At 48.9% G+C, this 20,841-nt stretch overlaps 2 protein-coding genes and 1 long non-coding RNA gene across 8 annotated transcripts in view; 1 reads left to right on the top strand and 2 right to left on the bottom strand.

The window, feature by feature from the left end:
- The first annotated feature begins 728 nt into the window (after positions 1-728).
- LOC139705043 (uncharacterized) lies at positions 729-7,232 on the top strand. The gene is made up of 3 exons (XR_011706936.1): positions 729-1,062; positions 1,219-1,375; positions 7,100-7,232. It is a non-coding gene; the product is annotated as an uncharacterized lncRNA (long non-coding RNA).
- Eno2 (enolase 2) lies at positions 4,427-13,168 on the bottom strand. Of its 2 annotated transcripts, none has more exons than XM_071609229.1 (12): positions 13,115-13,168; positions 11,899-11,998; positions 11,248-11,343; positions 11,038-11,096; positions 10,667-10,736; positions 10,102-10,235; positions 9,678-9,900; positions 8,187-8,384; positions 6,990-7,191; positions 6,607-6,715; positions 6,124-6,182; positions 4,427-5,376 (listed from the first exon to the last, which is right to left on the bottom strand). In XM_071609229.1, the coding sequence occupies exons 2-12, from the start codon at positions 11,981-11,983 to the stop codon at positions 5,307-5,309; spliced, it is 1,305 nt and encodes a 434-aa protein (XP_071465330.1). In that variant the 5' UTR covers positions 11,984-11,998; positions 13,115-13,168; the 3' UTR covers positions 4,427-5,306. The 2 variants fall into 2 exon arrangements, with proteins under 2 accessions (XP_071465330.1, XP_027806945.1); XM_027951144.2 differs by lacking the exon at positions 13,115-13,168 and adding an exon at positions 12,940-12,984.
- Positions 13,169-13,825: 657 nt separating this feature from the next.
- Lrrc23 (leucine rich repeat containing 23) overlaps positions 13,826-20,841 on the bottom strand; it is a 30,436-nt gene continuing 23,420 nt past the window's right edge. For 4 of the 5 annotated variants that reach the window (XM_071609225.1, XM_071609226.1, XM_071609227.1 and 1 more), the window contains 3 exons: positions 19,329-19,459; positions 17,193-17,329; positions 13,837-14,748 (listed from right to left, as the gene is read on the bottom strand). In XM_071609225.1, coding sequence (XP_071465326.1) covers positions 14,475-14,748; positions 17,193-17,329; positions 19,329-19,459 — 542 coding nt within the window. In that variant the 3' untranslated portion in view covers positions 13,837-14,474. Of the gene's footprint in view, positions 14,749-17,192; positions 17,330-19,328; positions 19,460-20,841 lie in introns of all 5 variants that reach the window. The other variant, XM_027951282.3, reaches the window with a different exon arrangement.

The raw sequence follows: 20,841 nt of genomic DNA, 5'->3' as shown, positions 1-20,841 counted from the left end.
GTTCCCCCCGCCCGGCCCCGGTCGCCCGCCGGCCCAGGAGCAAACCCGGATCGGCGGTCTCGCTCTCCCCCGCCCAGGCCCGCCGCCTCCCCCCCGGCCGCCCGGAATGCCCCGGGCCGCGCCGTCCGCCCCCCCCGCGCCGCTCGCCCCCGCGCCCGGCCGGCCCTCCGCGCCTCTCTGGCCCGCCGCCGCCCGCGCCGCCGCGCGCAGCCCGCACTCGCGCGGTCCCCGGCCCCGAGGCGGCCTCGCCCGCGGCCCCCCCGCCCCTTCCCAGCGGTGGTCTCCCTCGCCCCCTAGGCCCTCCCCGAGGCCGGCAGTGCCCCCGAAACTGGTCCCGGCCCGGGGACCCGGCCCGGCGCGGGGCTGCGGGCGGGCTGGGCGGCGCGTCCGGCGACTCGCACAGGAAAGCGGACGGCAGAGGGAGGGCGCTTGAGAGAGGGGGATGGGAGAAGGGAGGAAGAGGGAGAAGGAGGGAGAGCGGAGGAACGGAGGAGAGAGGGGCCAGGAGGGAGACGCGAGGGAGGGAGCGCGAGGCAGGCTGCGAGGGGGGGGAGAGGGGGATCGGGGAAGGGGAGGCGCCGTGCGAGTTGGCCGAGCCTGAGGACTAGGGGGCCGGGGCGCGGGGAGGGCTTCGCTGTGGCAGAATATGGGGAGCCCGCAGGCCTAGTGTGGGAGAGGGCTGGGTAGGAGAGGTTGTAGATTGTGAAGGCAGACATGAGAAAGGCTGGAGAAGTTTGGGGGCAACACGGTTTGTAGCAGAGGTGAGGTGGGAGGAGTTTGGGGGATATTGAAGTGGAGATTCGTATAATAGGGTTAGATTGGAAAGATGGAGGGGCATGGGATCTTTGGGGCAATGAGGTGTGTGGCATGGAGAAATGAAAGAAGCTTAGGGCGGAGGGGTTGGGGAAATATTTTCAGAGAGAATGAGATGGAAGTTTGGGGACTTGGGAAAAACTGAAAAGAAGACATATATAGGAGGATGAGGTTTCTGGAAGATGAATAAAAGGGTTGAGTAAAGAATTCGAGGCTGGTGAAGGAGAAGAAAACCCAGAGGAGATATCTGTGAGTACAGAGAAGTGAAAGCATGAGGAACCTTAGGGATGAAGGAGGAGGGACCAGATGCCTATTTCAGGGGAAGACTGGGCTAAGTGTGAAAGGAGGTGGGATGGCTGGATCCTGGAGATGGGAGCTTCCAGTCAGGAGGCTTTCCTTTAGCAGATAAAATGGGGAAGAAGGGGTTAAAATATTGGAAGAAAATAGAAGATAACGCCTTTGGTGGCAATATGGAGGGAAAGTCATTGATGGAGAAAGAGAAGAACTTGGAGATGGCAAGAGAGAGAGCTCTGAGGAAAATGACCGAAATGGGGGATGGCAGGTAGGTAAGGAGTATAATAGGAGTGGGACACCATCTCAGGCCCATCCATCCAGTTCATCTCCATCTTCCTTCCCAAGTCTGAAGTTATCACTAATGGTTTCTTAGGTCACCTGAAGGGTTCAGAGTAGACCTAGGTATCATGGTTCCCTAGGTATCATGGTTCCCTCTCCCAATTGTTTATACATAGAGACAGTCCCTACTACAGACCACAGGTTCTTCCTAACCCTTCCTCCTCCCCTGATCTCTAGGCAGTCTCTGACTCAGTGTGCAGCTATTCCTAGTCTTCAACCATGAAGCCAGCACCCCCACCAGTCTACCATCAGTGCCTTCTTCTTGGCTCCCTCCCTGGCCCCACACCAAGCAGCAACATCTCCTAGGACAAAGGACACCAGAGACACAGGGTGATTTTTGGCAGCTGAAATTGGGAAGGCCAGAAAAAGGGAGGGAGGCAGGCTGGGAAACAGGAAGAACTGGAGCTGGAGTGTGGATTGGGAATCTTCAGTAGCTTTCCAGAATTGGGGTGGGGGTAGGGTACTTGTGGGGCCAGTCCCTCTGGAGACCTAGGGGGACCCTGAACTGGCAGGCTTCCACTTGTCTTCTGGGAAGAAGGAGGTTGGCTTTGTAGCAACTCAGTAGATTTTTGTCTCACAATTCCTTAGGCCAGACTCAGCCAAATCTGGGAGTATCCAAAAGCTCTAAACAGATTCCAAAGCACTTGGGAACAAGGAACAGAAGTCAGAATGCTTCCTTGGCCTAGGAATGAATTCCCCTCTGAACTGCCCTAAATCTGTTGGCACTCACTTTACCACCACAGGTCCATCTTTTGCCCCTCCCAGGGCCTCCTAGAAATCAGGCCAGCTCCCTATCTTCCTATGCCCCTTTCTGTCTCTCTTAGGGCACTTTTCTCTGTGGCTCTGTTTTTTTTCTGGCGTCCATGAAACCTATCTGGCCTCCTTGACTCCAAGGCTGGCTAGGACTGTGGAGTTGGAACCCTTCCTCAGTGCTCTAGGACAGCCTCTACTTCTTCCTTTTATCACCTAACTCCTCCTTCCCTATTCACGGCCATTGCTTTCCCTCTCTTTCTGCACTTCTCAGTTCAGTTCTCCCACTGGGCCCTGGCCCAGGCCCTTCCCAAATCCCTTCCATTCTGAGATTTTCCTCCCTTGTTTTTTAACCACAAAGGCATGGGACAGGATGGTGACTTATAGGAACCTAAAAGAAAAATGTAGACATAAGGTAAGGGCAAGGATTATGAGAGTGGGAAGAGAAGCCAGGACCTACCCTCTCCAATTCCTTCCCTACCTGGGGGCCAGGCTCACAACTTAACTGCAGGGACTATCACACATACACACCCTCTACCATCCCTCACCCCAGCTCCCTCTCTGGCCCCAGTCCCCCACAACCCACTGGTCTCCAGGCAACGGCACAAAAGGAAAGTGGAGAGAGGGGCCTGGGAGGCCCAAGCTGAGCTAGCTGTAACCCAATCCAACCCTGTACCTGGTGTGGCGCAAGCATGTGTGTGTGTGTGTGTGTGTGTGTGTGTGTGTGTGTGTGTAATTGCAATAACAGAGAGGTAACCTAGCAAAGAGGGAGGGAAGAAAGGACAGGTTAGCAAAGGTAGCTTCAACTATAATAATCCTAGCCAGCCTGGGAGTCACTGAGGAAGATAAATTTCATGGACCCATGAGAAAAGTGGGAGGAGCCCCATGGGACATAAAGGGACCTAGGAGAGAAGCGAAAGATGAGATGCCCATATTGAAATTAAGAGGCACAGGTGAGATCAGGGCAAGAAGCTTTGTTTTGTTTTGGGTACTGGGGATGGAACCCAGGGCCACTCTACACTGAGCTACATCTTCAGACTGTTTTTTATTTTTGGTTTGGTTTGGTTTGGTACTAGAGATCCAACCCAGGGACATTTTACCACTGAGCTACATCTCCAGTCCTTTTTACTTTGAGACAGGGTCTCCCTAAATTGCTGAGGGCCTTCCTAAATTGCTGAGACTGGCCTCAAACTTGGAGTCTTCCTGCCTCGGCCTCACAGAGTCGCTGGAATTATAGGTGTGTGACATCATGCCCATGCATAAGAAGCTGTTTGAACTGAAAATGGCTGAAGTGTCAGGAATACAGGAATGAGGACAAAGGGACCTGGGCCCTGCTCATACACAACCAGAATCTTCTTTTAGCCTTAAGATGGGCAGAATGGCAGAGGGAGCCTGGGACCAGAACTTAGAGTAGGAGCAGACTGGGAGGCCCGCAAAGGGTACAACCTTGAAATCGCTCCCCACTCCACCTCAGTTGTGTCCAGTAGTGTCCTATAGAACCTTGACTCCCTCTAGTGGCAGTAGCTTTGTGTGTAGACCCTTCCTGAAGGGTATTGGGAGGGGATTTGTTCCCCAAGGTGGTCCTTAAGTTGAGCAGCTCAATGCTGAGGCTCCATAAGAGCGGGAAGAGTTATAGAGGGCCTCTAGTCACAAATTGACACCCACCTTACAGTCCAACAGCCAAAGAGTATGTTGATTACTTTGAGTTTACTAGAGGGAGGACTATTTCCTTGGGCCTGCCTCTGCACCCCTGCTACTATTTTTCCCTCCCCACGCCCCCATTTCGGGGACTGATGGCCATGAAGTCCTGTTCCACTTCAGAATCAGCCAGGATTTGGGGGAGAGAGACCCAGTATGGGAGCTGCTCCAGTCTACAGCTTTATCTTTTCTTTGGACAAGGACCCTTAGGGAATTTTTAGACTGCTTTCCCTCCCAAACACACATAAACATACACACAACTTTTGATACTTCCAATGACTCCTGGACTCCAGGTAAAGAACCCCTAATTCTGAGTCCTGAGGCCAGGCCTGCTGCTAAGAAGGCAGGTACAACAACATGGACCCAACCCAGCCAGGTTGGGGTAGGCAGTGCCATCACTTTAGCCAAAATTATTCAGTTGGTCTTCCTCTTTGTGCCCTTCCTAGCTATGCTATCCAGTGTCACCAACTTCCAAGTCTTCCATCTTCTCTTCACTCACATGGAACTGAGTAAGAGTCCTCAGACACAAAAATGCAGTGTGATTCAGACTTTAATGATGGTGCTCATTTCAAGCCACAGAGGTAGTGGCAAATGTGGAACAGCACAGGGAAGTGAGTCGGCACTCTGGTGCAGCTGGAGGAAGAACAAGGAACCTAGGGCTGGAGAGAGATTTTTAGGGGAAGAGTCCCCCCAGGCACAAAGCCCCACTCTGGACCAACCCAGGCTTCAGTCAGTAAACACAACATAACTGATATTAAGGCCCTTTTCTGTTACCTTCCCATTCTAGCATGACCTCCCACCCCAGATCATTATCAGATCTATAGCCACATGAAATACAGGTGCATAGTTCTGTGAAGTCAGGCCAGATTTAGGCCTGAGAGTTTCAAGGAAATTATTAATAGGTGAATTAAAAATAAATAAATGAATAAATAAATACACTAAGCTTTAGCTGGGCACGGCCACACACCGAGCACTCCCTACTGCTCAGCACTATGCCCAGTTCATGGCTCATAAGCAACATGGAAAAAAACACAGAACAGAGCAAAGCATAAGTGACACGTGGCCCCCCTCTAAACACCTCAACACACCAACCCTGAAGTTTCTGTCACAGACACTAATCATTCTTTCATGGACCCCCTTAAAGTCCTCATTCTCATTTCCAGTTTCTGAGCGAAAAGAATAGAAAGGAAGAGTGGAAAGTATGGTACTCCAAAGAATGGAGCCCATAGGAGGGAGAACAGAAACAGCAAAGGAGCAGGGAAGCTGACGGGCATCTGGAGCAGACTAATCAGGGGACTTCTGAGTGCCCTGGGGCTCAGGGTATCAGGGTGAACTATCACAGGTCAGGACAGCAAGAAGGAGGTTCCAGGAGGATGGGACAGAGGGTCCAAGTCTCCAGGCAAGTAAAGGGATCACAGCACACTGGGATTGCGGAAATTGTGTCCAGCGAAGCGAGCTTCGTCCCCCAGCTCTTCTTCAATTCTGAGATGAGCCAGAAAGGAAATGGTCAGGGAAGCAGGAGGGACCTGCATGTCTTTCCAGGAGTTCCCTCTAGTCTCTACCTTCCTTCATTCCACCTGTTTTTGAGGCCTGTCCCACAGCCAGCATTTCCTGGCTTTCCCATGTGACTTCAGTGGCCTACCAATCAGGCCATCAGTAAACCAATCCAGCAAAGACAAATGTTTGCTATACATCTGCTGTCATGGGTTTTGTCTTGTTTAGTTTGGTTTGGTTTTTAGGACTGGGGATTGAACCAGGGGGTTCTACCAGTGAGCTACATCCACAGCTTTTTTGTTTGTTTGTTTTGGTACTAGGGATTGAGTCCAGCGCTTAACCACTGAACCACATCCCCTGCCCTTTTTATATTTTATTTAGAGACAGAGTCTCACTAAGTTGCTTAGGGCTTCCCTAAGTTGCCTGAGGCTGGGTGTGAACTTGGGATCCTCTTGCCTTAGCCTCCCAAGTTGCTGGGATTACAGGCATGTGCCAGTGGACCTGGCCATCCCCAACCCTTTTTATATTTTATTTTGAGACCAGGACCTCACTAAGTTGCTAAAGCTGTCCCTGAACTTGAGATTTTTCTGCTTCAGCCTTCTGAGTCTCCAAGATTACAGAAATATGCCACCATACCCAACTGGAATTCTACTGTTAATTCAGGTCTTAGATGCTGGGCAATTGTGGTTTTTAACTCTCTGTGACCTTGGGCTCCCTTTCCCTGGAGACCCTCACCTCATGAGCTGGTTGTACTTAGCCAGACGCTCAGATCGGCATGGGGCACCAGTCTTGATCTGAAACATTCCAAAAGATATGCAGATTAGCTCAGCAGCTACCCCTTCACTGCTAAAAAGAAACCTCTTATGCATACTAGGTAAGTACTCCACCACAAAGCTATACCCCATCCCTGAAACTTCTACTTTTGTGGGGTAGGAGGGCACCAGGGATTGAACTCAGGGACTCTCAACCACTGAGCTATATTCCCAGCCCTATTTTGTATTTCATTTAGAGACAGGGTCTCACTGAGTTGCTTAGCACCTCCCGGTTGCTGAGGCTAGCTTTGAACTTGTGATCCTCCTGCCTCAGCCTCCTAAGCCACGAAAACTCTACTCTTGAAATTTCCCTGACACCCTCAAACACCTGGAGAGACCCACCTGAGCCTATAACCAATCAATCCCACAAAGATCTCCCTCCAACCTACAGGCTGTCCCCACTCACCTGGCCTGTGCACAGCCCCACCACCAGGTCAGCAATGAATGTGTCCTCAGTCTCTCCTGAGCGATGACTCACCATGACCCCCCAGCCATTCTCCTGGGCCAGCTTGCACCTGTGTCCACATATCAACACTGATCCCCAGCCGAGCCCCACACAACGGTCATTCTCTCCCACTCCCAACCTTAGTCTATGTCAAGAAACACCTGGAGGGAAGTGTCTGGGAAAGGAGCAGAGAGAATCTGGGGTGAAGAGAGCAGAGTTGAGAGAATTTGTGAAGGGGACTCTAAGTTCCCTGCTCTTTTCAGCAGCCCTGGGCAGGATCAGACCAGGAGCATTTGGGATCCTATAAAAACAGGGGTCAAGTAGAAGGGCCAGTAGGCACTCACGCTTGGATGGCTTCAGTGACTGAGCCGATCTGGTTGACCTTCAGCAGCAGACAGTTGCAGGCCTTTTCTTCTACTGCCCGCTCAATACGCTTTGGGTTGGTCACTGTCAGGTCATCACCCACAATCTGGATCCCTACATTGGCTGTGAACTTGGACCAGGCTGCCCAATCATCCTGGTCAAATGGATCCTCAATGGAGACCACTGCAGAAGGAGTAATGAGGGGACTGTTGATCTTCCCCTGGTCTCTGCTTCAGGTAAGGAGACCCCACTTTGATCCCCTGAAATGTACAGGTCCCCTGGCTAACTAAGCCTGCTCATCTTTCTCCCCTACCCCTCACTAAAACAAGCCTGTCCTGATTCCTATCCTGATTTTTATTTCATAAAACCTTCCCACAACCTCCCATTGTATTTTCCCATTCTCACTGCCAAGAAGCCCTTTGTCATTACTCATCTCAATTTTCCTTCTTCAATTGATGTCTACTTTCTCTTACTCTGTCTCAGGAAGATGGAGTCCACCTGCCCTTCACCCTAGGATAAAAGCCCTTGGAAGACTAGGAGAGGATAATTCAGTCCCTCCTCAGCCTCTTCTCCATTCAGACATCAGTCCTGACTCCATTAAGCATCCAGTTTTATCAATCAAACAGACTGAAAGGTGCTAGTTCCCTGCTAGGTCATTCACTCTCTCATCATCCTTGTTTCCTTCCAGAATCCTCCCCATGATCCTAGTAGCTTTTCTTTCTTTTTTTTTTTTTTTGTACTGGGGATTGAACCCAGGGGTGCTTAACCACTGAGCCACATCCCCAGCCCTTTTTATATTTTATTGTGAGACAGGGTCTCACTAAGTTGCTTAGGATGTTACTAAATTTCTTACGCTGTCCTTGATCTTAAAATCCTTCTACCTCAGCCTCCCAAGTTGCTGGGATTAACTGGCATGCACCACTGTGCCAGCTTCCCAGTAGCTTTTAGAGCCCACAACTTTAATCAGGATCCAAAGTAGATGGAACAGACTCATCACAGGTACCTGCACATTAGCACAACAAAGCCAGTCTGCCAAGGCTCCCTTACTCTGTCCTTAATTCTCAAGTTCCTCTACTTGGCACCTGAGTTGGAACCATTAAGTCCAGAGTTGCCCTTACATATTCCTGTCTGGCCCCTGCTCCTCCCCCTGCCCTCTCTCCCACACCCTTTTTTCTCACCAGGATAGTCCCTGACAAAGTCTTGGTAGAGTGCCCCCAGCTGGTCCCCAGTGATGTATCTGGAAGGATCAGCTGGAGACTTGAAGTCCAAGTCATATTTGCCATCTCTATAAAACTCTGAGGCAGCAACATCCATGCCAATGACAATCTTTTCTGTGTAGCCAGCCTTGTCGATGGCTTCCTTCACCAGCTCCAAGGCTAGAGATGGAATACAATGAGATTATATGCAGGAGGGAAGGAAGAGGGAGAGAAAAATTCTAAGCAGAAGTAAAGGACTGTTGCTGGGGAGGTGTGGCTAAGGTGGTTATGTGGATTGTCTCTAGGTCTGGGAGAAGTCATCTTCTAGGACAGAGAAATGGCATTATTATGAATAGTTGTTCTAAATGGCATTACTATGAATAGTTGTTCTTTTTTTAAAATATTTTTTAGTGGTCAATGGACCTTTATTTTGTTTATTTATATGCGGTGCTGAGAATCAAACCCAGTGCCTCACTCATGCTAGGCAAGCGCTCTACCACTGAGCTACAACCCCAGCCCCAAATAGTTGTTCTTTATTGATATCACATCACCTAAGTACTTTATAGATATGATATCATTTTTTTGTATTTATTTTTTAGTTGTAGTTGGACACAATATCTTTATTTTGTTTATTCATTTTTATGTGGTGCCAAGGATCGAACCCAGGGCCTCGCACGTGCTAGGTAAGAGATCTACCACTGAGCCACAATCCCAGCCCCTAGATATGATCTCATTTAATCCTCACAATGATGTTATGAGGTATAAAGTGTTATTATTTCCATTTTATAGATAAGGAAAAGGAAGCACAGAGAAGTTAAGAAAGAAAGATCACTACTGTATAACTTTTCAAGTCAAGGTTCAAATAAATTCAGGCAATTTGGTCCCAGAAACTTAACTCTTCTTTCTCTTTACTTTTGTTTTTCTATTTTGCAGTGCTGGAGATGAAACCTAGGTCTCCAGTAAAATTAGATGAATGTTCTACCATTGACCTACACCTTCAGCCCAGAAATTAACTCTTAATCACTACCTAGAACTGAACCACAATACAGTGTCTCTCAGAGCACAGAAAGATTTAGGGATCCTAGAGGCCTGAAAGGCTGGAGTAAGGATGGGATAGATTTGGAATGGGCTCTCTGGAATATGATATCTCATCAAACTGAGACTCCTATGATGTTAAAGAATGATACGGACCCAAGATTACCTAGATCATCTCCCATTGTTCTCAGGGACTGCTGTGAGAATTTACAGATACTAACAGATCTGGCTAAGCAGGTAAAAGACTGTTCTGTGTCTGCATGTGAACTTGGCAGACCCCCAGGAACCCACCCCAAGGGTTGGTACCTCTTGAGGTTTATAGGAGTTTCAAGGACCCTTCGCCCACATTCCTCAGAATTCCTAAAGTGGGGGCCCTTCTATCCTGATGTCCTAGGATAGAATGAGCCTTTAAGCTGGAAGTGGGGCTTCTGACCTCACCTTCACTGTTTTCCAGGATATTGGGGGCAAAACCACCTTCATCACCCACATTTGTGGCATCCTTGCCATACTTGTCCTTGATGACCCCCTTAAGGGTATGGTAGACTTCTGCCCCAAGGCGCATGGCATCCCGAAAGCTCTCAGCACCCACTGGGAGGATCATGAACTCCTGCATGGCCAGCTTGTTTCCAGCATGAGAGCCACCATTGATCACATTGAAGGCCTAGGGAGCCACAGAAGATAGTCAAACAGCCCTTCCCCCTTGCCCCTGGGAATAATACCCAAGAACCCCAACTGACCCAGATCACCAGACTGAGTCTCATGTCCCCATGCCTTCTCATTAGCTTCTCCATTGTTTCTCATGAGGTTTCCCGCTCCCTCCCTTCCACCCCTGAGAAAGGCGCAGGCAAAGTTCAGTGCTCACCGGCACAGGCAGGATGAGGTCTGAGTTCCCAGCCAGTTGAGCAATATGACGATATAGGGGCAATTCCCTCTCAGCTGCCCCTGCCTTACAAATGGCCAAGGATACACCCAGGATGGCATTGGCCCCATACTTGGCTGGGAGATTAAAGAAGAAAGCACTGAGAAAAATGTTCCTTTTTCTTCTAGCCCCGGACTTACCTATATTCCCCAAAAAGAGCCAGGAAAAGAGACCCCCTCTCCTCTCCCTACCCCAGTGACATCCCATCCATTCTCTCCTGCAAAAGGCAGGGCAGAGGGAGGAAGTGGAAAGGAGGGTGATAGAAAGGGCAGAAAGCCACACCCATTTTAAACTCCCCCAGACTATCTAGGCCAACTCCCTCCACTTTATGCTACAAAGAAATTCTTCTTCTGTCTAATGTTACTCCTTCCCACTGCAGTGGTTTTGGGAAAAAGATGGAAGAAGTCCTCTGATGGTCTCTGAAGAAGCCCCTCAGCAGAGACTCCTTTAGTTCCTATGTGTACTACTATTCCACCATTATGCCCACTTTCTCCCAGCCCCTACTTACATTTGTTCTCAGTCCCATCCAACTCCAGCATCAGGTTGTCCAGTTTCTCTTGCTCCATCACAGAGAGACCCTGTGGGCACAGCCCCCATTACGCATGGCCAGGATAGAGGCTGGGCCCTAGGGTAGAGGGTCCCCCCATTCACCCAGGCTCTCATCTGGCCAGCATCCAACCAGGTCTCTGTGACAGCAGCCTGCTAGCATTATGGGATATGAACTCCCATAGAAGCAGGGGACAATAAGAACCCTTTCCCACCCTTCCCCTTGTAACCATGTTTCCTAAAAAGTGGGTCTTTCCCTCCCCATCCTCCTCCCCATCCAGGATTCCTTCCAGGATACTGGTCCTGCCATCCCTAGCAAACAGCGGGCCTCACTGAGCTGATGAGAGCTGGTGCAATGGTGGTGTTGATATGATCCACTGCCTTCAGGACACCTAGGAAGAGGAAGAGAGGCTAGACTGGGTCAGAGTCAGGCCCTAGAAAATAGGAGGAGGGGAAGGCAAGCTAGGAAAGAGTTGGCGAGGGTGTGAGGTAAGGGTATAAGGCTGAGGAGTGGCAGAGCCTATAAAAGAGAAAGGGCCTCACCTTTGCCTAAGTAACGCTGTTTGTCCCCATCCCTCAACTCCAGAGCCTCATAGATGCCAGTGGAGGCTCCACTGGGGACTGCAGCCCGGAAAAGACCTGGAGAAGACACAGAATGAGGAGGGAGGGAGAAAGACACTATAGGGACAGGGATTCCTTCAGCCTTCAGTCCTGATCTTAAAATTCTGCTTGCTACATCCAGTCCTCTCCCCATACTGCTCCCTAACACTACACACACCCACCCACCCACACACAGCCAGCTGCACAAATAGTGGCTCCTCATCCACCCAACAGAGGCCCACAGGCACAAGTGGAAGTCACAGAAATGAAGCTATGCCAGGAAGCACACACCACACACACACACACACACACACACACACACACACCTTCACCCACATTCCTCAGAATTCCTAAAGTGGGGGCCCTTCTATCCTGATGTCCTAGGATAGAATGAGCCTTTAAGCTGGAAGTGGGGCTGCATACAAGTAGATAGGTAGAGGCAGGGCATGTCGCACAGTAAACTAGAACACAAACCTGGCTCCCCTAGACAAGGAGGTTCAACCCCACAATCCAGCTTGGGAGCCTGGCTCAGGAACCCATTCCTTCAGGGTATCAGGGAAGGCCTCCCAACCCAGACCAGACCTAGTACATTACCTTTGGCAGTATGCAGATCCACTTCCACAGTGGGATTCCCACGGGAGTCCAGGATCTCCCGAGCCCAGATCTTCTCTATGGACATGATGGCTGGGATCTCCTAGGTTGAAAGGGAAGAAAGGAGAAGATAGGAGGCTTAGAGGGGTGGAGCCTCATATCAGTGGGCGGGGCCATAAGCTGGGAGGGATGAGAAAGAGGTTACTGCAGTGGCTGGGGGGGTGGGGAGGAGCTGGCTGCAGTCAGAGGCTATAGAAGAGGTACCCCCCTCCCGCCATAGAGAGAGGAGAAGGTCAATGCAGTGAGGAGGGGAGGTCACTGCAGACGGAGGCGGGGTGCGGAGGCGGGGTGCAATCAAAAAAGAAGATGGGGTAACTCCGCAGTGAATGGAGGAGGGACAAGACAGTGGTTCCCTCGCCCCTCGGCAGCTTCTCTGGCCGGTGGGGTTCCCCCAGATATCCCCAGAGCAGAATGGCTGCCAGGCTGGCATTTTTCCTCAGAGGAAGGAAGGTGGGTTGTCTGCGCAACCTCTCCTGAAAGAGTCCGCATCCTACCCATACTTAACACTCCAGGGTCCCAACCTCTCTCCCAAACGCGAGTCCCTCTTCCTGAGAAACGTGCAGTAGAGAAAGGGGGTGGGGGTGGGGCTCCAGTCCCTGGGGGTTGCAGCTGAGTGGGAAAGCATGAGACCAGATGGGGTAGTAGAGGCTAGGCCCACTCTCTCCCCATTCCCCAAATTCCCCACTCCTTCCATAGAGCTGAGAAAAGGAAATGTAAAAGGAGAGGGGCTACGTGGGAAAGGAGTGGGAGAGAGGGCAGTCTAGAGGAAGTCTGGGGGAGCTGAGGAAGGGTAAGGGAAGACATTTCCCCAACCGCAAAGCAAAAAAAAGACGTGTCAGAATAAAATGCACAAAGCGGAGACGCCGAACTTAAGAAACAAATCGGCTGGACACGAGGCGCGGGGAAAGAGGCAGGCAAGGGTGAAGAAACGCGCAGTTAGAAGCAGGTGCAGAGAGGCTAGTTCCTAAACGAGGGGGCGAAAACCTGAAAGCCAGAGAGGAGAGATCGGCGAAGGCGGGGGATGGAAGGCGCCAGGGAGCGCGGGTGAAGAGCAGGTGCGCAGCGCCACCGGCAGAGATGCACGAAGGACGAGGGAGGAGGAAGGGAACACGGACAGGGAAAGGGAGCCAGAGGGGCGCCGGCCCGACCAGGGCTTCACCTCGGAGCTGCAGACTCAGCTGGTGGCGATGGCAGTGGCGGTGGCGAAGGCGCAAAGAGAGCGGGAGTGGCAGCAGCAGAGGCGGCTGCGGCTCCCCAGCGAGGGCGGGGGGCGGCGCGGGGGGAGGCGCCTATAGGGCCGGGCCGGTGCATGTGACCCGGAGCCCCCGATGAGTCAGGAATTGCCGGCAAAGGCGCACGTACCAGCGCGGGTGGGGGATCGGTGGGGGTGGGGAGGTGAGAGAAGCAAACTGGGAGAGGCAGGGAAGACCCGCGACCTGCCCTGCTACGGACCGAGCACACGGGCGCTCACCAATGCTCCGATCCATTCTAAGGGTAAAAGCGCGGTCTCGCACCATAACCCAGCGGGTACTGAGTCCCACACTGACAGAGAAGCCCATGGCAGACTCAGTCTCTCATAAATCAAGTTAGACACAAGAGTATCAAAATGTCTATTTATTTGAAAACCAACGGAAGTGTCCCTAACACCCCTGCCTGCCTCCGCAGCACTTTTCTCCAGCCAACCCTCCAAGCATAAGCATCCCCTGCTGCTTACCCAGACCTGCGTGAGGGCTGACCCCTGCCTAGGCTCCAAAGGGAGCTCAGGCCCACTAGAACACCTCACACTGCAACAGTGCCCAGGTGACCATCACTGAGCCTGGATTTCAGGCTGTGATGAATTCCCAGTTCTGGAGCAAAAGGAAGCATCCTGTCTTCCATGACAGTAGTATGAATGTAGTGGCCTGGGACTGGAGTGTTATCAGGTCTTGGGGCGGAGGTCATTGGTCTCCTGGAGGAAGAGAACAGAAGTAAAGCGTCCATCCCCACCTGAAGTGCCAGCTGCCTCACTTCCCTGGGCTCCTCTCAATCTCTTTCTGCCTCACCCTGCCCTCTTTTCTTCTCCTCACTCCTGTGTCCTGTTATTTTTAGCTTTAGAGTTTTAGTGCAGGATCTTCCTCTCCTGCCTTCTCTCTCAGGCCCTGCTGCATTCCTCATGTTCTACCTACCACTCCCCATACCACTCCATGCCCCCAGATCTGTCCTTTCCTATGATCTTCACTCTATGCTAGTGTTGGCTGCTAACCAAGTCCTCTGCCTGCCACCCCCAGTTCTTCTCACCTATTCTTCTGACCTCTTATGTATCTCCTAGGCTTTTTATCAGCTCTCCCAGGCCCTCTGGTCCTTTCTCCTCACCTTTCTCCCCTAACTCTGGTCTCTTTGAGGGTCTTCCTTGCCTTAGCCCTTCCTTACCCACTGCCTTTTGCAGCACCTTCTCTTCCCCTCTCTGCCCAGCCCTTGGCATCTTCTTGCTGCCTCCCTGCCAGCATCCTTACTATCCTTGGAGGGTAGAAGAACCACTGCTAGACCAATGGCTGGTCCAGTTCCAAGTCATGCTCAGGCTCAGCTTCCTGCTCCTGTTCCTCCTTGATCCTCTGACGAATCTCATCAGCCTCAATCCGCTCTTCCTCCTCATAGAAATCCTTGTCCAGACGCTCCAGGTGTGCCATCTGTACCAGGGCCTCCTGACGGTAATCAGTCTCATCTGTAATTGGGTTCTCCAGCAACACCAGGGCTCGAAGCTTGGGCAGGTCCCGAAGCTTTGCCAGCTCTCCCAGGTCATTCACCATGTTGCCCCTGCAGGTGTGGTCAAGAGGGTTCATCCAGGAATAAGGGACTTTGGTTCCTTGCTGTTAGGAATGGGACCTCTGGAGGGAACTTCCCACCAGGCCTATTTTTCTTGAAACAGACTGTGAGGACAGGCCTGCTAAATGCTGCCAGATTTGCTGCAGAGATGCTGTCCAATCCCACTCCTGTCCTGCTTCTGCCTTTCCATGAATCTCTAAGTGCCATACTCTACTCTGTGATGTCTCGTCTTTATACTTTTGGAGGAGCAAAGCTAGGTCACACCCTGTCCTGTAGTTAAGGAGGAGTGGGCAAATGTCCGTATATTAACAGAACAGACTTTTTCTGTGTCAATCACACATCAAGATAGAAGGTAGGACCAAGTTCAGTAGAGAAGGAATAGGAGGGCTGGGGATGTACCTCATTGAAGGAGTGTTTGCCTAACACGCTTGAAGTCCTGGGTTTGATCCCCAGCAGCACACACACACACACACAAAGTATTAACTGTGAAGGGATGGAAAGTAGGTGCTGTGTTGATGCTCCCCACAAGAAGGAGCCTAGAGCTATGGGTGGGCCAGGCCTCCCAGTCTGAAGAACAAGTTTGGTTTCCTAATGTGCCTCACTGTGGGATACTCATATTTATTAAATATTTCAGCCGGATCTTTCTTCTCTCCTCTTTTCTTTTTTTCTTTGTACTGGGGATTGAATCCAGAGTACTTTACCACTGAGCTACATCCCCAACCATTTTTATTCTTTTTTTTTTTAATTAAAAAAAAATCTTTTTTAGATCTAGATGGACACAACACAATGCCTTTATTTATATGTGGTGCTGAGGGATCAGCACCACATAAAAATAAAGGATCAAACCCAGGTCCCGCCCGTGCTAGGCGAGTGCTCTACCGCTGAGCCACAATCCCGGCCCCCACTTTTATTCTTTATTTTGAGACAGAGTCTCCCTAATTGCTTAGGGCTTCCCTAAGTTGCTGAGGCTGGCTTCCAATTTGCAATCCTCCTGCCTCAGCTTCCCAAGTGTGGGCCACTGCACCTAGCTGTTTCAGCCTGATCTTAGTGAATGTGCTAGGCCTCCTGCAGTGTTTCTCACTTGGATGGGTTGGAAGATGCCAGGGAGCAGAGCAGGTGCATTTTGTATTGAATATTCTGTTTAGCATCTCTGCCTCAGAAGCACCTTCCAGTGGTTTAGACAACATGTGCACCCCTTCCTCCACTTACCTCCAAACATACCCGATTAATAGTCACTAAGGAAGGGCCTATTACCCCTGTCTAGCCCATTAATAGGAAAACTCACATACACAAATGCACTCTAGCAGATCTATGTGGCAGAACTTATTAAGAAAAGATTGCTCCAGGGGTCAAAGGCAGGAATTGGGGTTTCAAGGCGCAACCACCTCTTCCTATTTGGATATTCTCTTTTTCTTGATTTCTTCTTTTTTTATATTTATTTTTTAGTTATAGGTAGGTACAATATCTTTATTATTTTATTTTTATGAGGGCACACTTGCTAGGCGAGCCCTCTACCACTGAGCCCAACTCCAGCTCTTGATTTCTTCTTATTGCCCAAGGATAGAGACAATTTCCTTACATCATTGCTTAAAGAAACACACATAAAATCCTCCAGGGGTTGAAAATATCTCTGAGTGGTAGAGTATGCTTAGCATGTGTGAGTTCCTGGGCCTGATCCCCAGCACCGCCCCCCCCCCAAAAAAAAAAAGAAAGACGAAAGAAGCAAATGGTAGGAAAGGAAGAAATAAAAAATCTTTCATTAGATAAGAGTTGGTGAAAGAAAATCTCCAGACCCCAGCACCTTTCTACCTGGAGATTTTCTTTAAAATACTCCTCTCTTAAATTTGAACACATCTTGTGTTTAATATCAGTAAGGAAGCCATCCCTTACAGGTGGGCCAAGGCGAAGAGAGGCAGGAAATGGGGCCTAGGACATAGAGAAAGGAAGTGGGAATTCCTATAGAATAAGGCCAGGGGGTTGGGGGTATAGCTTAGTTGGTAGAGTGCTTACCTGACATTTACAAGGTCTGGGTTCAATCTCCAGCACCACTAATAATAATAATAATAATAATAATAATAATAATAATACTGCTGCTGCCAGGAAAAGAGCTGGAGACAGATTGTGAGCCCCTGAAAATCAGAGACTATCTCTGATTCCTTTAGATGTTCCCAAAACACAACCAATACAAGGCCTGGCAATAGTATATTCTTATTAATTGTGTATTTAATTAATTAAGGAGTCAAGAGTTACCAGTTATAAATGGTCTTAGTGTTGGAATTAGAACCAAATGCAGAACTAAGTAAGAAAAGCAGGGGTGATGATCCAGAAGGATGAGGTGAGGACCTAGCTATGCGCTAGAAGGAGCCAGGGAAGAACACAGGCTCAAAATCCAGGTCAATGGCGACATAAGGGGAAGCTAGGGAGGAGGCACATACCTCAGGTTGAGGTACTGCAGTGATTTCATTTCCATGGAGAACCCATTCAAAGTTTCAATTTGATTGTCTCGGAGATGCAAGGTAGTGAGATTGCTTAGGTTCTCCAAGCCTTCAACCTTCTTCAGCAAGTTCTGGGCCTAGACAGCAGGATACAGTAAATGGATTAAGAAGAGAACAGGGATAGAGAAGAAAAGGAAGTCAGAAAGAGATGAAGCAAAAGAGGAAATTCAAGTGGTGGGGGGCTGTGGAAGAGTAATGAGGATGAATGAGTAGAGGATAATATAGAGAGTGAAGAAGTCCAGGAAAGGGCTTAAGGATATAACTCAGTGGTAGAATGCTTGCCTAACATGCAAGGCCCTGCTATGTCCTAGGCCCCATTTCCAGAACTGCAAAATGTTTTAAAAGAGCCAGGCATGGGGGCTGGAATTGTGGCTCAGTGGTAGAGCGCTTGCCTGGCATGTGCAAGGCCCTGAGTTCTATCCCCAGCACCACATAAAAATAAATAAATAAAATAAAGATATTGTGCCCAACAACAACTAAAAAAAAAAAAAAAAGAGCCAGGCATGGTGGTGCACACCTATAATCCCAGCAACTCAGGAAGCTGAGGCAGGAGGACTGAGTTCAAAACCAGCCTCAGCAATTTAGTGAGATACTATGCAACTCAGTGAGACCCTGTCTCTAAATGAAATACAAAATAGGGCTATGGATGTGGCTCAGTGGTTGAGTGCCCCTGAGTCCAATCCCTGGTACCCCCCCAAAACAGTTTTAAAAGTATGCAGGAACCAGGTGTGGTGGGCTCATGCCTGTAATCCCAGTAACTCAGGAGGCTAAGGCAGAAGGACTGAAAGTTCAAAGCCAGCCTCAGCAACTCAGTAAGGCACTAAGTAACTTAGTGAGACCCTGTCTCAAAATAAAAAATCGAAAGGGCTGGAGATGTGGCTAAGTGGTTAATCACCCTGGGTTCAATCCCCACTACCTGGTGGGGGTGGGGAGAAGTAAGCCAGGCACAGTGGTGCACACCTGTAATCCCAACAACTCAGAAGGCTGAGGCAGGAAGATCACAAATTTGAGGCCAGCCTCAGCAACCTAGTGAGAAAAATTTAAAAATAAAAAATAAATAGGGCAAAGGGCTGCGAATGTGCTCAGTTGGGTAGCACCCTGAGTTTAATCCGTGGTTTAAAAAAAAAAAAAAAAGACCTTATCTCAAAATAATAAAAAGGGTTGGGGCTGGGTTGAGGTTCAGTGATAGAGTGCTTGGGTTCGATCCTCAGCACCACATAAAAATAAACAAATAAAGATATTGTGTCCATCTACAACTAAAAATTTTTTTTAAATAATAATAATAATAATAATGGTTAAGGATGTAGCTCAGTGGTAGTGCCTGGATTCAATCCAATCCCCAGTATAAAATCTTTTTTTTTGGAAGTCTAGGAGAAGCTGCCATCCCAGAGAAAGGTCAGCTGTAACTGCCTACCAGACATCCCACCAAAGCTACCTCTAATTAAGGAGGAGGAGATGCTTTAACCCATTCTCAGGCCCAGGAGTCCTATTCTTCCACTGAGAAGTGGCTATTGCACCATCCTAGAATGAAGAATCTCAAATCTAAAAACCTAACCATTTAAGGGGACTCTTTAGCCTGATATCTGTACTTCAGATATGGTACATTTTGCTGCTGCATTTTGCTGTATCAAAGCAAATTATTATTATCCACACACTGTGTATTGTTAGCCCTGCTTTGTAGGAAGCATCTTGCCAGCTTTAATTTTACATCTCCATAGTATGAATGAAGAGTGCTGTGTAATTCAGTCAAGGACAATCTGACAACTCAGAAAATGACAGTAAAGGCTCAAAAAATGACAGCGGTTATTTGCCGCTATATATTGGTTATATGTAACTTGTTTTGATCTTTACAGGGCCTCACAGCCAAGAATTTGTCTTGAGTCTCAGATGTGACTTTGGACTTGGACTTTTGGGCAATCTGTAACTGTTAAGATTATTTAGACTCTTGGATATGAACTAAATGTATTTTGAAAAAAAATATAATGATTGTAATTATGATGATGAAGTTAGTAGCAAAGCCTAAGGATCCTAGGATAGTACCCTCTTCCCATACCACCCTATGGTCCAATGAGCTACCAGGAAAAGGTTCTTCAGCTTAGGAAGGTTGATTCCCAGGGTGGATCCTAGCTGGTTTCCCCGAAGCTCCAGGGTGTGCAGACTGTTCAGCTTTTGGGGGTCAAGACCGGTCACCATGTGGATGTGGTTCCCTGGGAAAAAGGAAGGTGTCAAGAATTCAAAGGGCCACTCTGATTGTTTGGCAACATAGCCTGAATTCGGGGTGCTTATTAATTGTCCTCTCCCTCTAACACAGGGTGGAGAGTGAGAAGGGATAGCTTCAGACTAATGTCTCTGGAGCCCTGGGGCAGGTGGACCAGGTAGACATGTCCACCCAAGCCTTGAGGATCAAATGAAGAGTGTCCAAGCAATCTACTTATATACTCCCTCTCCTCAAGTTTTTGTTTAAATGTCATCTTCTCAATGATGCTTGTTCTAACCAAACTATTTAAAATTGCCCCCATCCCCCTTTTCTGATCTTTTCCACTGCATTTATCTTTTATAAATTGAACCCACTGAGCTATACTTCCAGCATTTTTTTTTTTTAATTTGGAAACAGGATCTTGCTAAGTTGCCCAGGCTGGACTCAAACTTGCAATCCACTTATCTCAGTCACTGGAATTACAGGAATACATCACCATGCTCAGATAATTTTATTTTTTTATAGTTTATTGTCTGTCTCCCCCAACTAGAATGTACGCTACACAAGAATTGGAATATTTTTGGAGGGTACTAGGGATTTAACCCAGAGGTGCTTTATCACTGAGCTACATCCCTAGCCCTTTTCATTTTTAATTTTAGACAGGGTCTCACTAAGTTACTTAAGGCCTTGCTAAATTGCTGAGGCTGGCTTTGAACCTGTGATCTCCTGCCTCAGCCTTGCAAATTGCTGGAATTATAGAGGTGAAATTTATGTTTTGTTCACTGTTATATCCCCAACACAAAGAACTGTCATGATGAATTATAATGAGTTTTTTTTTGTACTGGGGATTGAACTCAGGGGCACTCAACCACTGAGCCACATCCCCAGCCCTTTTTGTATTTTATTTAGATACAGGGTCTCACTGAGTTGCTTAGCAGCCTTGCTTTTGCTAAAGCTGGCTTTGAACTCTCAATCCTCCTGTCTCAGCCTCCCAAACCACTGGCGTGAGACACTGCATCCAGTCATAGTGAGCTTCTTGATGTATGTGTGTGTGTGTCTGTGTGTCTGTGTGTGTCTGTGTCTGTGTATGTGTTTCTGGTGCTGGGGATGAATCCAGGGCATCATGCATGCTAAGCAAGTGCTCTTCCACTGAGCTACCCCTACCTCTGCAAATGCCTTAATGAATAAAAGAATGAATGAATGAAGAGTGCTGTGTAATTCAGTCAAGGACAATACTGCCCTTCTATCAGACCCAGACTAGGAAGGAAAGAATTGGCCCAGAAATGTAGCTCAGTGGTACAGTGCTTGTCTAGCATGCTTTAGGCCGTGGGTTTAATCCTCAGTACCAAAAGAAAAAAAAAAATGAAGGGAAGAATCTTGTGTAGCCAATCC

Source organism: Marmota flaviventris, chromosome 3 (genome assembly GCF_047511675.1).
Source record: "Marmota flaviventris isolate mMarFla1 chromosome 3, mMarFla1.hap1, whole genome shotgun sequence".
NCBI lineage: Eukaryota > Metazoa > Chordata > Mammalia > Rodentia > Sciuridae > Marmota > Marmota flaviventris.
Note: the sequence above shows the minus strand (reverse complement) of the source record. Positions and strands in the feature narration are given on the sequence as shown.